Source organism: Macrobrachium rosenbergii, chromosome 17 (assembly GCF_040412425.1).
Source record: "Macrobrachium rosenbergii isolate ZJJX-2024 chromosome 17, ASM4041242v1, whole genome shotgun sequence".
NCBI lineage: Eukaryota > Metazoa > Arthropoda > Malacostraca > Decapoda > Palaemonidae > Macrobrachium > Macrobrachium rosenbergii.
Genome location: NC_089757.1, coordinates 1,733,065 through 1,749,375, shown reverse-complemented (window position 1 = coordinate 1,749,375; position 16,311 = coordinate 1,733,065). Strand labels below are relative to the sequence as shown.

General features: G+C 39.6%; 1 protein-coding gene across 50 annotated transcripts in view; it reads right to left on the bottom strand.

The window, feature by feature from the left end:
• shot (dystonin-like protein short stop) overlaps positions 1-16,311 on the bottom strand; it is a 536,542-nt gene that overhangs the window by 83,476 nt on the left and 436,755 nt on the right. For all 50 annotated transcript variants that reach the window (XM_067119440.1, XM_067119430.1, XM_067119416.1 and 47 more), the window contains 5 exons: positions 14,820-14,923; positions 3,241-14,095; positions 1,960-2,106; positions 1,207-1,785; positions 414-847 (listed from right to left, as the gene is read on the bottom strand). In XM_067119440.1, the coding sequence (XP_066975541.1) occupies positions 414-847; positions 1,207-1,785; positions 1,960-2,106; positions 3,241-14,095; positions 14,820-14,923 (12,119 nt within the window). The remainder of the gene's footprint in view (positions 1-413; positions 848-1,206; positions 1,786-1,959; positions 2,107-3,240; positions 14,096-14,819; positions 14,924-16,311) is intronic.

The window sequence follows — 16,311 nt, the reverse complement described above, 5'->3', positions numbered from 1 at the left end:
TACCTAAAATAACCATTACTGGAATATTCAAATGTAAATTATTTTATGCATTAGTCTATGATACTTAAGCTGTCTCACAGCACTTTTACTATACTATATTCTTTGACATAAGTTCTTACGAAAACTTTTTTTGTATATGACAATAAGTGTTGATGGGGGAACTGAAGTTTAAAAATTAATCTAGCTTCACATTCTTTCATTTTGCAAAGGAAGGTAGGTTTCTGCTGATTTTTTCATTCAGGCATTATTTTAAACAAAATATATAGCCTAGATACAGCTGTTACATAGATGTTCAATTTGTTTTTATGGTATAGTTACTGAGGATTTATCCAACCAGGCTGCTCACATTTCATCCAAATGTATGCTGAACATTCAAGTTAAAATAGGACAAAAGTAAAAGAATTTGTACTTACTTTAACTGAAGATCAATGTTGTTCAGCCATGACATGAGAGAGTCTAAACCTTCCTGGACTCCTTGGCACTGTACAAGAGCTGTATCAAGTTCCTGACAACGAAGACCCAGACGATCAGCCAATTCATTGTAGCGTTCATAGAGCTCCTCAGGTGGAATTTCAATAGCCTCCCGTTCAGCATCATCAAGCTCTCCTTCAAGTGCTCGTAGAAGAGCAGCTGCTGTTCCACGACAATTGTCGAAGAGCCGAGATTGGGCAACAACATCATTATTGATGGCTTTTGCTTTGTCAAGCTGATCTTGAACTCCTTTGGGATCAGCACCAACAGGCTCTTGTAAAATACGACTAATCTTCACTTCAGTGTCCTTAAGCCAACGAGCTGCCTTTTCTATAGCTTCACTATAATCTCGCTGCTTGTTTCCAACACTAGTTACCTGTAGAGAATGCAGAAAACAGATTTTAACTTTTGTGGCACTAAGTGTATAACTGACAAATTTCAATTTAGTAATTAATAGAAAGACTTTTAGAAACTTTTTACAGCTAACATTAAAAATCCAACTCTTGAGAAAAAACTACAAAACTTAGTATTGTATACAGGTATGCACTATGTAGTGCTGAATAACAGTTTTGGTATAAGCCAGCCCTTTCAAAAATATCTTTTAACAACAATAACAGTTTGAAACTAATTTTGCAATATTTATGTTTGAATCACACATTTATCACATTGCTTCATAAGAAAAGTTTTATGTTTTGTTCAGTGTACTGCAAAGAAAAAAAAAATAAAGACAATAACCTTATCAACGAGCTTATTTGCACGACCCAGGAGGTCTTTAAATTCAGCCGAGACATCATCAGCAGCATCCCGAACAACTGAATCTGGATCAGCTTGCAAGATGGGGTATCTATCCTTGATAGACGTTCGGAAATTATTGACTGTCCGCAAGTATATGCTAGACTCCTCCAAAAATTTCTGGGTTGCCATAGTGATGAAGCGCAGATCAGCCTGATGAGCAATGACATCTCCCAAAAAGTCTCTACATCCTTGTTCATGGTTCTTGATTTTATTGAGATCTGAGCAGAGGCGTTCTTTTTCTAGCAGAGTTTTGGTAGCTTGTTTTAACCAGGTTCGGAATAATGCAATCTCCTTTTCATATTTTGAAAACTCCTCCATAGCTGTAGTCAAGCGTCTGTGTGTAGTATCAGCTTGGTCCACACAACGGTCATACCGCTGCTTCAAAAGGGTAGCTGCCTGATCTAAAGAGTCAAGTTCTTCACGGGACAAGACTTCTCCACCCTGGTTAACTACCTGCCTGACACCATCCAAGCAAGTTCCAAGTGGGCGGAACATTTCATCCAACTCATCCTTAATTGCCTGTAAGTAGAGAGAGACTTCTAGTAGCAAAAAACGAATTACATAGTTGTAATTACTGTAATTATCACAGAAGCAACCTTCAAGTAAAAATAGACTTTCCACTGAATTAAGTGGTTACAGTTTGGAAAATTCTCCCTTTATAAGACACCTTCAGAAATTTTTGCAAATGCTTACCTTAACAGTATTTATCTGGTTGCGCAAGCCATTAGCACTCTCACTGACAGGTTCTTGCTCTGCTAATCTCCTCTCTATTTCACTTACTTGGTCCATCATTTCTACGATAGTTGCATCACACTGCTTATATTTTTCAATCATAGCTTGCTGTAATGTACATGTATAAAAATACTCATTAAACTCAAAATGTGATGAGGGTATTGCTCCCCTATCAGAATGAAGATATAACTCATTTAGCATAATTATTTGCAAGAAGAAATGTATTTCATGACTGAAACACGTAGAGCATCGGCATCCAAAACAAAAACTTCAAATACGGTAAAATAGCAACAATGGCACAATTATTGAACAAAACGTGCTTCATGACCTCAATGATACAAGGCAATACAGTACACAGTAGAATACTTTGGATGCAATATTACAACATACATAGCAAAACATAAAAAAAAAACAACAAAGACAGTAGGAGTAACGTTAGTAAAGCCTATGAAAATAAGGTGTCGGTGTTGTGCGGATGTAGCTGGAACATGGGAAGGAGCCAGGATGTAGGGAGTGGAGGAAAGCAAGGGGAGGAAAGTAAGGTCTGGTTGACCCAAAAACAAAAAAAATGTATAAAAAAAAAAAAAATGAGCCATGGAAGGCAGGCAGTCACAAAAGCCCACAATCCATGACAGTCAAATAAGTCGTAATGCACACAGCACGACTTAGCAGCAGGCACAAGAGATCTCCATAGCGCCACAAAAAAAAAAAAAAGAAAAAAGTGAAACAAATTTAGGTCTTAGGAATACAGTATACTGTACAAAAAGAAACTGAGCAATAAAAAATAACCTTACAAGCTACCTTAATTCTACAAAATAAGCAAAAAAATTTAGCCACAAAATAATCCTTGAAAAAAAAAAGGAGATAAAATCCTGAAACAAATAAAGACAAGGTACATACAGTTAGTATACTGTTCACCAGTGTTTAGTCAGCAAGCTAGTATATTATTTATACTTTAGGGTTAGTTATACCATATAGTACCATTTATAACACCTCAAGCACAACTTTTGTTATTAAAACATCCATACAATATACATTAAGACTAATAAGCATTCTATTGCCTGGGCTGAGTATGTGCAGGCAGGATATAAATTTACATTTTTTACAATATACAATAGCAGCAGCAAACTGTACCACGTAAAGTTGTGGTATTACTAAGGTTGCTACACATAGAGCAATAAGTATGGTAGCCGGTGAGTGCAGATCATTCCCCAAGCGAGCATAGTTATTAGTGCAGCTTACCCGCGCTTGTGCGGCGAGAAGATACCCTTGGCGGCGGGCTTCAGGAAGTGGGTAGCGTGTGCCCGCAGTTGAATCCACTACAGAGCCACCCTGATCATCCAGCACACCAGATTTAGCTGCCTCTGTCATAGTCTGGATATTACCACTTGCTGGACATTTCACCATGGTAGTAGTATTGTCAATGAACCCGCAAGCTACTGCTTCTTGCAAAGTTACATACTCATTTTGAAGTGGGTTCAGTAATTTTCCACTAGCATTATCATAGAGGCTGTAATCTAGAGCCTCAAGCAAAGCCACTCCCCGACATGGAGTAACAATAAGGCCAGCTTGCAAAGCAGCATCAAAGGTCAGCAAATGACTGGTAGCAGTGTTAAATACCATTCCCTTCTCTGCGTCTATAGCACCAAATTCACAAGCTTCCAGTAACTTGAGAAGACGGCGCTCCTTCGTGTGCTTCACCAAGCCAGTCTGCGGATCAATGAGACCGAGACGGCACGTTTCCCTTAAGTTCAACACTTCTTTGGAGTTTGGATCTGTAAACATCCCAGACTCAACATTCAAATGACCTTTATCAATTGCTTCATCAAGTGAAAGAGGATCTCTGAAAAATACTATTGTTCCCTGATCAAATATAATGCACAGCGTTTTCAACGTGCCAGTCTGGGGGTCATAGAGAGCTCGCTTTCTGAGGTCTACCAAACCCTCTTGTATAGCCCTTTTAAGTGTTTTAAACCTTCCTGTGCAAGGATCTTTTATTACAGCTGAGTCAGGATCGATGAGTTCATACCTTAAGGCTTCTTCTAGAGTGTACACTTTGCCATTCACTGGGTCTGTGTATGTTCCCTCTTCTAAGTCAATTAAACCTTCTCGGACAGCTTTTGTGAAAGTAGTAGGTTTCCCCACTGTTACAATCAATCCACGTTCAAAAGCTACGTTCAGTGTGTATGACTTGTTTGTTTGTGGATCCTTCACAAGTCCTTTTGAAACATCAATGTCTTTGTCTTCAACTGCTGACCTTATGCTCTTAAGGGAATTATCTGTGGGGTTCTTCAGTGCTGAAGTGTTACCATCTATGAGACCATGAGCAATTGCTGCTTCAATATTAAGATGATCACCAACACTTGGTTCAATGAAAGTACCAGCCTCTGGACAATAAAGTAAATACCCTAAAGCTTCTTCAACTGTAAGGGGACGCTTAGATGTTAAAATGAGCTTCTGATCAACTGCTTCTTGAAGAGTCAGCTGCTCAAGTGTTTCTGGTATTATGTATTTTCCTTTTATTTCATCAATAAAACCTTCTTTTACAGCAACATTTAATTTCATGAAACGAGGTTTGTTAGCATCTCTGATTAAAGATATATCTGGATTGACAATATTCTGTTTGCAAGCATCAGCCAAAGTTAATTTACGACCAGTGTTGGGTTGGATCATGCGGCCTGACTTATTATCATAGAAGCCCATGACAACAGCATGATAGAGTGACTGTGGTTTGTCGATATCTAATATCATACCTTGCTCTAAAGCTTCCATTAAAGTAAGAGCACAGCCTGACTTAGGATCATAAAACTTTCCATGCCGTCGATCAATAATACCTTCTCTGCACGTCTGTACTAGTGATAGGCAAGAGGAGGAATCTTTATCCCAGTAACAGGGAAGGCTAGGATTTATAACTAATCGTCTCATGGCTTCATGTAACGTGATTTTCTTTCCAGTGTTTACATCTGTAAAGAGCCCTTCTTCCTCATCCAGAAGACCCTGATGGAGAGCACGCTGAAGAGACATAGCTATACGACTGTCAACTATGAGGCTCAATTCATATGCTTCTAATAAGGTATGTTCTGTACCAGACTGGTGATTTTTAACGAGAGAAGTATTTCCATTAATAATGCCACAGTCTACAGCTTCACGCAGATTGACTTTCTTGAGACGACCTGAAAGTGTGTCTTTAACATGTGCTGAGTCAGGATCAATCATCTGAACTGACAGTGCTTTTGAGATAGAAATCCAGTCACCAGAAGCTGGATGCAAGAAATGACCACTTTCTTCATCGTATAATTCTTTGATTATGACCACTCTTAAAGCCATTGGCATCTGTGCATCTATCAAATAGTCCTGTTCAAATGCATCTTTGAAATTCAACTTTTTTATTCTGCCAAAATTCATCATCCCAGATCTAACATCAACAACTTCATTACAAATGGCTTGTTTAAAGCTCATGAGCTTCTCTGTATTAGGATCTCGAGCTAATGTAGTGCTTGGATCAATGACACCACTTCGTATGGCCCTGCTTAATGTTAATTCATCCTCAGACATAGGACAGGTGATGCGTCCAGTACTGGGATTATAAAGGCCTTTACTCACAGCTTGATACAAGGTGAAAACAGTTCTTCCTTCTATAACAACGCCTTTGGTAACAGCATCTGTCAACTCCATTTCAGCTCCTGTCAGAGGGTCACGGAATGTCCCTGCTACTGGATCAATTATGCCAAGTTTAATGGCTTCATCTAATGTTATGGGCTCCCCAGTTCGAGGATCTTTAGCAGATAAGCATGAAGGATCAATGACCCCTTGTTCTATTGCTTCTTTTATTGTTAAACGATCTCCGTCTAATGTGATTAAACCAGTTTTTGGATCAAACAGGCCTTCTTCAATGACCTGTTGCAAAGTAAGTGACCCCATTACAGTAACTATGTAGCCTTTTCTTACAGCTTCAGCCAAATCCATTTTCTCAGGTTGCATTAACAGAGATTTATCTCCATCTAACACAGCTTTTTCAACTGCCTCTGAAATGGTTAAAACTTCATCTTGAAGTTTAACTCTAGCGTTGCTAACATTAATTAATTTACAAGCAACAGAAGCATTAAATGACAACCCTTCACCTTCACAAGCATCGTAAAACTCACCTACTGTCGGGTCATACATATCACTAAGGACAGCATCTTTAAGAGGCACAGATGGTCGCTTTATCACAATTAATTTCTGGTGAACTGCTTCATCAAGGGGCATAAAAGTATTTTTCAAAGTATTCTTAAGTTTACCATTTTGAGCTACTACTAGATCATGGAGTAAGGCATCATCAAGAGTAACATACTTATCAGCCAAAACATCTTTGCACAAGGTAATAAAGGAGTCCACTAGACCTCTTTTAACAGCTTCATCAACGTCTACCTTCATTTTCATTAGTGGGTCTGTTATTTTACCAGATTTAGGGTCATAAAGCCCCTTTTTAACTACAGCCACAAGAGACATGGATCTCCTCTTAGGCAGAAGTGTTCCCTTGGCTATGGCAGTATTCAGATCCATTTCACAGCCATTCTCTGGATTTGTGTAAGTCCCTTTCTTCAGATCGACAAGACCCATATCAATGGCTTCCTTCATTGTAACAATATCTTCACTTCTTGGATCATACACATGTATAGTAGAAGGATCAATCTTGCCACTCTGTATAGCTTGGCAAACATCTACATTTTTACCAGTGGCTGGATCAGTAATTATACCTGTATCAGGTTTAACAATACCTGTAGCGATAGCCTCATTCAAGTCAATTGCTTGGGTGGTAGATGTCACAGGTGGCTCTTCAATCTGCTTTTGATCTTGTACTTTAACAACATTGTTCTTCACAGCCTCAAAGAAAGGAAGAGATTGGCCTGTACTTGCATCTGTAATTTCTCCAGTTGCTGCATTGACAATCCCACTTTCCAAGGCTTTACTGAGAGTAAGTTCTTCCCCTGTCGCTGGGTTCTTTACAATTATCTGTTCAGGGTTCAGTACGCCAGACTCAACAGCCTTCTCAAAAGCTATGTTTTCACCGGTGGCTGCATCAACAAACTGACCATTTTCTGGATCAAAAAGACCTCTTTCTTTCATAACTGCAGGATCTAGTGACTTTATGACTTCTGTTATAATTGTCACCTCCTCAACAATCCATATTTCGGTTCTACTTCTAATTTCAATAATTGTGGTCAACTCTATGATTTCTTCAATCACTGCTTGTCTAACAAGTTTCCGGTGTCCTGTAGATGGTACGACAACAACACATGAATCAACGTCAATATATCCACCCTCCATGGCATTTCTTAAAGTCATTTTCTGACCCACTTCAATCACAGGCAAAGTAACTTTATCTTCAGGGCATAATGATGGCCGCCTTAACATGTCTTCTGCAGTTCTTGCAGGAACATACTCCTCCACAATATCTGTAACTACAGTTGTGGACTTGGGAGGAGATGGGGCTTTCTTCATCTTATCACGAGCTTCCTTAATGACTTCTGTTACAGCCATTCCAGCCAAGATTGGGGCACCAATCACAGCCAACAATCCCATTTTCACAGCATCCTTGACCTTCACTTTACTTCCAGATTTGGAATCAATGAAATCTCCACCCTTAACATCAATAACTCCCTTATCTATGGCTTCTTTTGTAGATAATGCTACACCACTCTTGGTGTCATAAACTACTGCTTCTCCATCAATTACACCTTTATCAACTGCTTCATCTAAAGTTAAAAGAACTCCAGTTTGAGGATCTTTGAATTTTCCAGATTTCTCATGATAAATGGTTGAAAAGGCTTGCATGATGTTGATTTTGCTGGTTACCTCTGTGGATGGTGCAGCTTCTACTGGTTCTACTAAGCCATGCTGAATGGCTTTATCAATAGGCACAACCTCCCCTGTACTCGGATCTTTGAAAGTCCCACTTCCAAAATCAACATGTCCTCCTTCAACTGCTTCACGGAAACTGAGTCTCTCTTCAGACGTTACAGTTATGTCTATATCCTTTACAATCCCTTGCTTCTTGGCCTCTTCTAGAGGCAATACTTCGCCTGTGTTTGTGTTTCTGATTTCAGTGGGACTAATGAGAACAAAACCTGACCTGACCTCAACTTTTCTAGTGGTTATAGTTTCATATGATCGAACAGTTTCAGTAATAATCTCCTCACATACAACTTCAGTTTCAGAACTTGGTACAAGAGTTGTCATGGGCTTAATCTGAAGGATTCCACTTTCAACTGCTGTCTCAACAGGAATCTTTTCTCCAGTGTTAGGGACAGTGAATGTGCAGGAATCGACATCAATCAATTTGCAGTCCAAAGCTTGAGTAACCTGGACACTGTCTGGTAATATGGGGCAAGGGAGTGCAAAAATAAAGTTGTTGTCAATGGCTACCTTCACAGGCTGGCGATCACTAGTGAGAGGATGGATAATTTCTTTATTTTGTGGATCAATTAACCCCCTTTCTAGCGCTACCGGGAAAGTCATTCCAAGAGGAGGTAGCCAATCCACTCTTGGAACAGCAGAAGCAACAAACACATCATCTGAATCTACAGCTTCCAGAACTGATATAGGCCCTTGCTTCTGGAAGACTTCACCAGTATCTGAATTTATAATTCCTTTTTGTATTGCTTCTTCCAAAGTAATTGTTCTCTTCGTAGATGGCTCAATAACTTGAGATACTGGATCAATAATATCACAGAGTATTGCCTCATGAAGTGTAAGGGCCTCACCAGTCTCTGGATGAATAAATTTCTGAGAGGCTCTGTCGAACAGTCCTTGGGAAACTAGTTCTGGTAAAGTAACACTCCTTCCCACTGGAATAAGAATATTTCCAGTGGCACTATCCAAAACTCCTCTCTCTAAAGCTTCATTTATGGTAAGAGGTTCTCCTCGTGCAACATCAACAATTGCACCAGTATTGCCATCAATCTTCTTTAATCTTACAGCATTTTCTAAAGTTAACTTCTCCCCAGCAGGGCCTCTAAAGTTATCTGGGTTCTCAAGAACACTTGCTGTCTTTTCATCAACAACTCCTTTAGCAGCAGCCCGTTTTGGCTTCATGGACTTTCTTCGTACTTTTTGCAGCTGTACTAGTTTACCTTCATGATCAGGACTAGGAATAATTTTTGCACGCCCTATTGCAACACTAAACTTGGGTTCTGTTGTAACCCATTCTCTTGTCTTTTCACCTGCATCTTCACCAGGACTTGAACCTCGACTTGAGATTTTAACAGCTGAGGGTTCCTTAGCAACAGGTTCTAATCCCTCCTCTGACAACGGTTCTTCTTTATCTTGACTCTTGATTTTCTCAAATTCAACCTGATCCTGACCCTCACATGGAGACTCTGATTTTGTAACTTCTAATACACTCTCCTCAAAGTCACCTGTATCCTTTTCCTTTGATGGTAATGTTTCATCTTTACTTGGTGTTGTAGATTCACTCCTTTCCTTTGACGGTGATGGAGATTTTTCACCTTCTACTGATGGCAATTTTTCATCTCTGCCTACTGGTAATTGAGATTCGTCACTTTTATCTGATGGCAATGGTGATCTTTCACCCTCTTCAAAGGCTGATGGTAATTTTTCACCCTCCTTTAATGGTGAAGGCAATCTTTCTCCTTCCTTTGATGGTGACACTGACCTCTCACTTTCCCTGGAAAGCGATGGTAATTTATCACTTCCCTCAGATGATACTTCAGTTATATCCTGTAAGCTGTCTGCCTCAGTGTCATCTTGAACCTTATCCTTTCCTGTTGTCTTGGGTTTATCACTTGGCTTTACTTCTTTATCTGCTAATGTACCTGCAGGTTTACCTACTTCTCTCACTGGAGAGACTTGTGTATCAACCTGATCAACAGGTTTGCTTTTCTCTTTAATGGGTGATTTTGACATGTCCTGTGGTTTGCCTCCTTCAAAGCTATCTTCAATCTTCGTGGTCAAATCAGTTGGTTTAGCACTTGAGGGCGTATCACTCACTACATCACCAGCTTCTGGCTTTCTCGAGGTGGCCTCCCAAGCCTCAGCTTCATCTGTGGGCTCGATAAAATCACCACTTTCTTGTCCCGGTTTAACATCAACAACATGTTTATCTTTGGGAACTAATTCTTTAATCTGAAGACTTTCACCTGAATCAACAAGAATACTGTCACCAAAGGCTCTTTCAGCTTCAGCTTTAACACTTAGAATTTCTGCTGGTTTGTCTCCTTTATCTGACATTTTCTGGATTTCCTGAATTCTACCATGAGCCGTGCTTCTAATCTGCTCTAATTCCTCAGGTGATATAAGCCCTTGTGAGACTGCTTCTTCAGGAGTCAACTCTTTACCACTTATAGGATCTTGTAGTATCACATCTGTTTCAACAACTGTAGTAGACTTTATTGTAGTGCGTGAAAGTCTCCCAACTACAGATTCTTTGAGGTCCTCCTCAGGTGAGGAATCTGTTATAAGTTCTACACTTTCTTCAATAATGATTTCAGACCCTGTTTTTGGATCAATTTTCCTTACCTTCTGGACACCTTTCTTAATAACTTGAGCTGCAGCCACTCCAGCAATGACTGGAGCACCAATCACAGCAGCAACTCCAAGGAGACCAAATTTAGCAGCATCTTTCAGGGATATTTTCTTGCCTGACTTGTCCTTGTATTCACCTGAATCTTTGTCTATAATACCCTTCCTCATGGCTTCATTCAAATTCAGATCTCGACCTGACTGAGGATCTTTCACTTTCACACCAGTTGGCTGAATCTTTCCCTCCTTCACTGCTGTGACAACATCTACAACGGAGCCATCATCCATCTGAACACTGCCAAGTGCTGGATCAAAAAAGACTCCGGGTTTAATTTCAACTGAAGTACTGTCAACAATGTGTTCATCTGCTTTAATATCATGGAAATGACCAGTACTATCAGTTTCTACTCCAGAGGACACCTGGACTTTATCTGGTTGCCCTTCAATGCTGGTAATCTGAATTACTCTCCCTGGCATAGATTCTTGGAAGTCTGTTCGATCCTTAAGAATAATAAAGTTCTTTGAGATTGCTTCTTTTGCTGTCATTCTTCTGTCAGTTGTAGATTCACCATCTGGATACTTTCCAGTACAATCTAATACACTTTTACTTAAAGCTCTCATGAGGGTGATTATTCTTCCACTCTTAGGATCAACTACTTCAGCTGACCTCTGATCAATTATACCAATCTTGACACATTCTTCAAAGCTCACAAGTCTATCTGTGCCAGGAATTGTGAACAAACCTGTTACTGGATCAAAAAGTTTCTTTTCTATAGCTTCTTTTAAGTACCAGCCATCAGGGGGTAATTCAAGTGTGCGTGTATTAACAGAGAAGCTTTCGTGCATTACATTAACTCCTGGTAATGAAGCCCCAGATGAAGTCATATCCAGCTCATCAACATTACTCATAGCACTATCAATAGAATCTTCAGGGGACTTTAGAGCACTTTTAATTCTCCTTGGTGGTCTTTCTGGTGAAACTGCTGGACTTCCAGGCACACCTTTCTCTGGTGAAGTAGGTGCAGATTCATCTGTCTTTAAAGATTCAGGACCTATACCACTTGACTTCATTGGAGAATCTGGTCTTGAACCAAAAGACTTGACAAGAGACCCATCTCCTGAATCTGTGTAAGGAGACATCTGTCTTGAACTAACAGACTTTGATGGGGATGCTGGTTGTGACCCTACAGGGGATAAATCTTCATATTTATTTGTGTCATCAAACAGTTTATCAGGTCTGTCTCTTACTGGAGAAGTCTTTATCCCTTGGTCCAAAGACTTCTGAGGTGAAATTCTTCCTTTAGATTCTTCTATTTTCTTGCTTTCTGGTGAGAGGGCTGGACTCTTCTTCGGTGAGCTTTCTCTACTTGAAATCTTTTGTGGTGAGGATGGTGAAGATCTGGAAGGAGATGATGCTTTGGAGAAAGATTTTTCAGCATCTGCTTTTTCAGGAGTACTACCACCAGACTTTGCTGGTGACTCTTTATCTGGTGTTACTTTTCTGGCACTTTTAGTTGGGCTTGGAGACTTTGAAGGTGACAGATGTCTCTTAGTAGCCTCTCTTGTCACTGAGTCTGTAGTTTCTACAAGCATTGGGGACGTACCATTGCTGTCAGGTAAATCACCTGGCCAATCTGCTGACAAAACTAGGAGGCCTTCCTTGATGGCTTCATCCAAAGGAATCACTTTGTTGGTTGTACTATCAAGGTACGTTCCCTCTTTTTCATTGATAAGTCCTTTACTCTTTGCCTCTTGCAATGTAACAGATGATTCTGTGGTATGAATACCTGAACTCTTAACAGTAACACATCTTTTGATTGTTTTGATAATTGTTGCAGTTGTCACTGTGACACTCAAGAGCCCCTTCAAAGTGGCAGCACCTTCACGTGTTATGAGGCCTTTATTGACTGCATCTTGAAGTGCAATTGCTTTGCCAGTTTTAGGATCAAGAATCTGGCCGGTGTTAGGATCCAAGCGTCCTTTCAGCACTGCATCCACAACGTTCATTTCCTCTCCATTTTCATCAAACATTCCTATTTTCATCTTGAGTGTTTCTAATATCTGGGGCTGAATTAACTTTGAGGCAACAGCATCGTCTAAGGACATCATATTTCCAGTCTTTAGATCCCTAAACAAACCACTCTCCGAATCAATAATACCTTTTAATAAAGCTATTCTGAAGCTAATGTAACCCCCACTCTCTACATCCTTAATTCCATCAATATCAAATATAGTCTTTGTGGAGACAGAAGTAATCAAACCTTTGTTAACCGCATCAACCAAACTTAAAATTTCACCCGTCTCAGTGTCTCTATATTTACCCTCAGGAAGTATCACAGAAAACATGAAGGCCTCTGGAAGTGTCAAAAGTGCATTTGCTGCTTTGTCTTTAACAGATTTCAGTTCAACATCAACTATTCCCTTTCCAACAGCTTCTAATAATGGCACATGGTCTTTCATTTGTGGGTCCTGAATATGACCATTAGCATCGAGCAGCTTTAAATCATGGCAGTCTTTCAATGTGTATGGACGATATATGAGTTGCTCTTGCACCGCCACATCAAATGGCACCTTTTCTCCTGTAACACTGTTAACGTATCTCCCAGCAGTTACGTCTAATACACCAGCTTCGATAGCTTCAGCCACAGTCATTTTACATCCAGTATCAGTGTTGACAACCTCCCTCACATGAGATGCTAACAAACCTTTTTCAATCGCTTCATCTAAAGTGTACTTATTTCCAGAATTCCTATCAACTGCCTGACCAGAGTATGGATCTATAAAACCTTGATTAACAGCCTCTGAGAGTGTTACACCACTTGTTGGTGTGAAAGATGGTTCAGCAGAAACAAGTCCCTTGGCAAAAGCATGAGTCAGCGGCATCTTCTCTCCCGAACTTGCATCAGTGAATTCTCCTGTTCTCACGTTAACACGTCCTTCAACTATCGCATTGTACAGAGATAACGGCTCCACCACTGGAACACAGACTTGTGTAAAGAAGCTTACCTTCTCTAAAATGACGAAGCCGACCTTTGCAGCCTCTTCAGGTGAAAGCTGTTTGCCTGTTGTAGGGTCCATAAAGACTCCCTCTTTGGGATTGAAAATCCCTCTCTTAGTAGCTTCAAGCAGTGTGATTTCCTTTCCAGTGGTTGGGTCCTTGATACCACAGGGAGTGTCCAAATGATTAAGGAGGGAATGGCTGACATAGCCACGCTCAACACCCTCTGCGAGAGGGAATTTCTCCCCTGTTGTGGGATGAGTCATCAAACCTGAAGACAAATCCACAATTCTAGCTTCCATAGCCTGATGCAATGTTAAGCGTTCCCCAGTAACTGGATGCACTATCTGTGGTTCAGATGCACCAGTTGTAGCGACTGAAGGTACCAAATGTCTGGTTGATGATGTCGTACTAACTTTCAGTGATGACCCAGCCAGCCTTAAAGGTTGGTCCTGGCCATCAAAAGAATCAATTTCCATGAGCTGAGTGGCAGAGGGCCGCTTCTGAAGGGGTATGGATCCACTAGTGACAATCACCTGCATTTCCGATCGTGCTCTCGTTTCAAAATCATTTTCCCTGAAAAAGAGGAAAGATTGTATTTAAATAATAAATACTGTATATCAACTTGTGAAAAACTCTTGAAAGGTATGTGGAATCAATCTATTTAAATGACAACATGGTGGTACAGCATTAAATCTACCAAAACTTCTGACATTCAATAAAGTCAAAGATAGACTTCTGAAAATTGTATGGCAGTCCACTTACCACGATATTCAAGAAATTTGGACAATATTGAGTTAACCATACAGTCTTCCTGCACTCAACTTAATGGATATCTTTCACATAAATTTATGTTATCAGTATCAAACAATATTAGTTGGCCATATCTAACAATACCATTAGTAAAGATCATGGCAAAGAGTAGATGTGCTTATATTAAGGATAGATACTCTTGCATTTCCTGATTTTTTTTTTTTTCTCCAAAAGTCACAGGCATGTACAGTAATCAAACGTTAAGCAAACCTATTCAGCTTCATTGAATTCTGTTTGAACTCAGAATCGATCAACTTTCACAAGAGCAGCTACAAAAGGCTTAATCATACCGTACAGTTATTTTTACCAAAATAAAAATTTTCAGTAACCTGACTTTAAGGAAGAAATTAGCATTGCAATCAGAACTTTGCAGAAGTTCAAATCGTAGTGTTACACCCATGAAAAAAATCCTACCTCTCCAAAGCTGTCAAAATTTTTAAGGTACAACATGAAATGAAATCAAATCGAGGAATCTTCAAGTACTTACTCTATCTTAATTGGTAGCATGTCAGGAGGCCTGTCATCTGGAATATTAAGCTCTGTGCGGAATGTTCTCTCAAGGCTAACAGGTGACAGGTCTTCCAACTGGAACTGTTGGAAAAAAGGAATATTTTATCAGTGCGTTTCAAACACGAAGTAGTTATTGAACAAAATGCACACACTACAGTATACTGTGTGGTTGAGAATGAAACTTTTAAAGTTTAATAACCAAAGAGCATAAGCCATAGGAAATTATTAATCAAGCTAGTCTCCACGACAAAACACCACAGTAATTAGGGATGTGTGTGCATCAACCACAGATATACAATAAACTCATTTACAAAGATTTTGTCCCATATCCTGTTCAAACATTTATAATAAAATTTCATGGAAGACTTTGAAACACACACTTCACCATTCTAACTGACAACAGACTTTCAGAGACGCCTCTACACGTGAAACCACTTATTTTTGCATAACATCAATGGTCAACAAAACACGAAGAAAACAACATGATCATAATCCCTCTTCTGACTAAGTTTTATTAATTGTAATAATGCGTGTCCTTTAAACCAAATACTTCAAGCCCCAATACTGTCTCGCTTAACACTCCACATCGTACATACAGCTTTAGAAGTTAAAGTCTCAAATGCTTTTCTGTGCAACCAATATTCCTCCGAACACACTGTACAACAAAATCATTTTCAATGATTCCATGCCACCATCTGAATGACAAAACACTCTAAAAGCTAAAGCCACAACTATCATAAACACCAATTCTTACAAAAGGAAGACTAGAGCAGCAATGAACTGAGTTCATTAACAACAAAAAGTTAACCGTGAAAAAATGTACATTACAAGTGTTATCTTTGCTTTAAATAGGTCCTATGCACCCGTCTCAAGATATATCACACACTTGGAGAGGCTACACTTTCACTCTTTGCACCTCCTAGAGAGATGAATCGAGGGACCTTTTGTTCAGCCACGTTAATTCAAGTCAGATTTATCAGTACAGGTGGTTACTGTCCCAAACAAATTTGAAAATACTGATTTGTCTTTACACAAAGAGCTTCTGGTTATTGTTCCAAAATTAAGACTGAGAAGAAAAATTACCGTGATTTGATTATCATTGTGATCCCTGGGAACAGGAAATGTCTCCCCCAAACCCCATATATACTCAATGAGTTAATGAAATGCTCAAATTAACTAAGATAAATTTGTAGGCATTTTGGTCTATGATTTCCGAATATGAGCATAACAAAAACAAAACTGTCCACGTTTAGGCTTCCCCTCAAGTCCGGGACTAGTCTGTCTCACTGGTGGCACCCATATAAATATGTAAAATGAAGTTACCTTGGTCACAGCTTCGGGGCAATAATTAAAGTCCCAAGGGTCTAGACTTGCTGTCTCAACTCTCTTCTTATATAACAGTCATATTTTAAGGTATCGGTACACCAGTTTCTTTATAATCTTCCGTGTATCTCTAGAATGCTAATCAG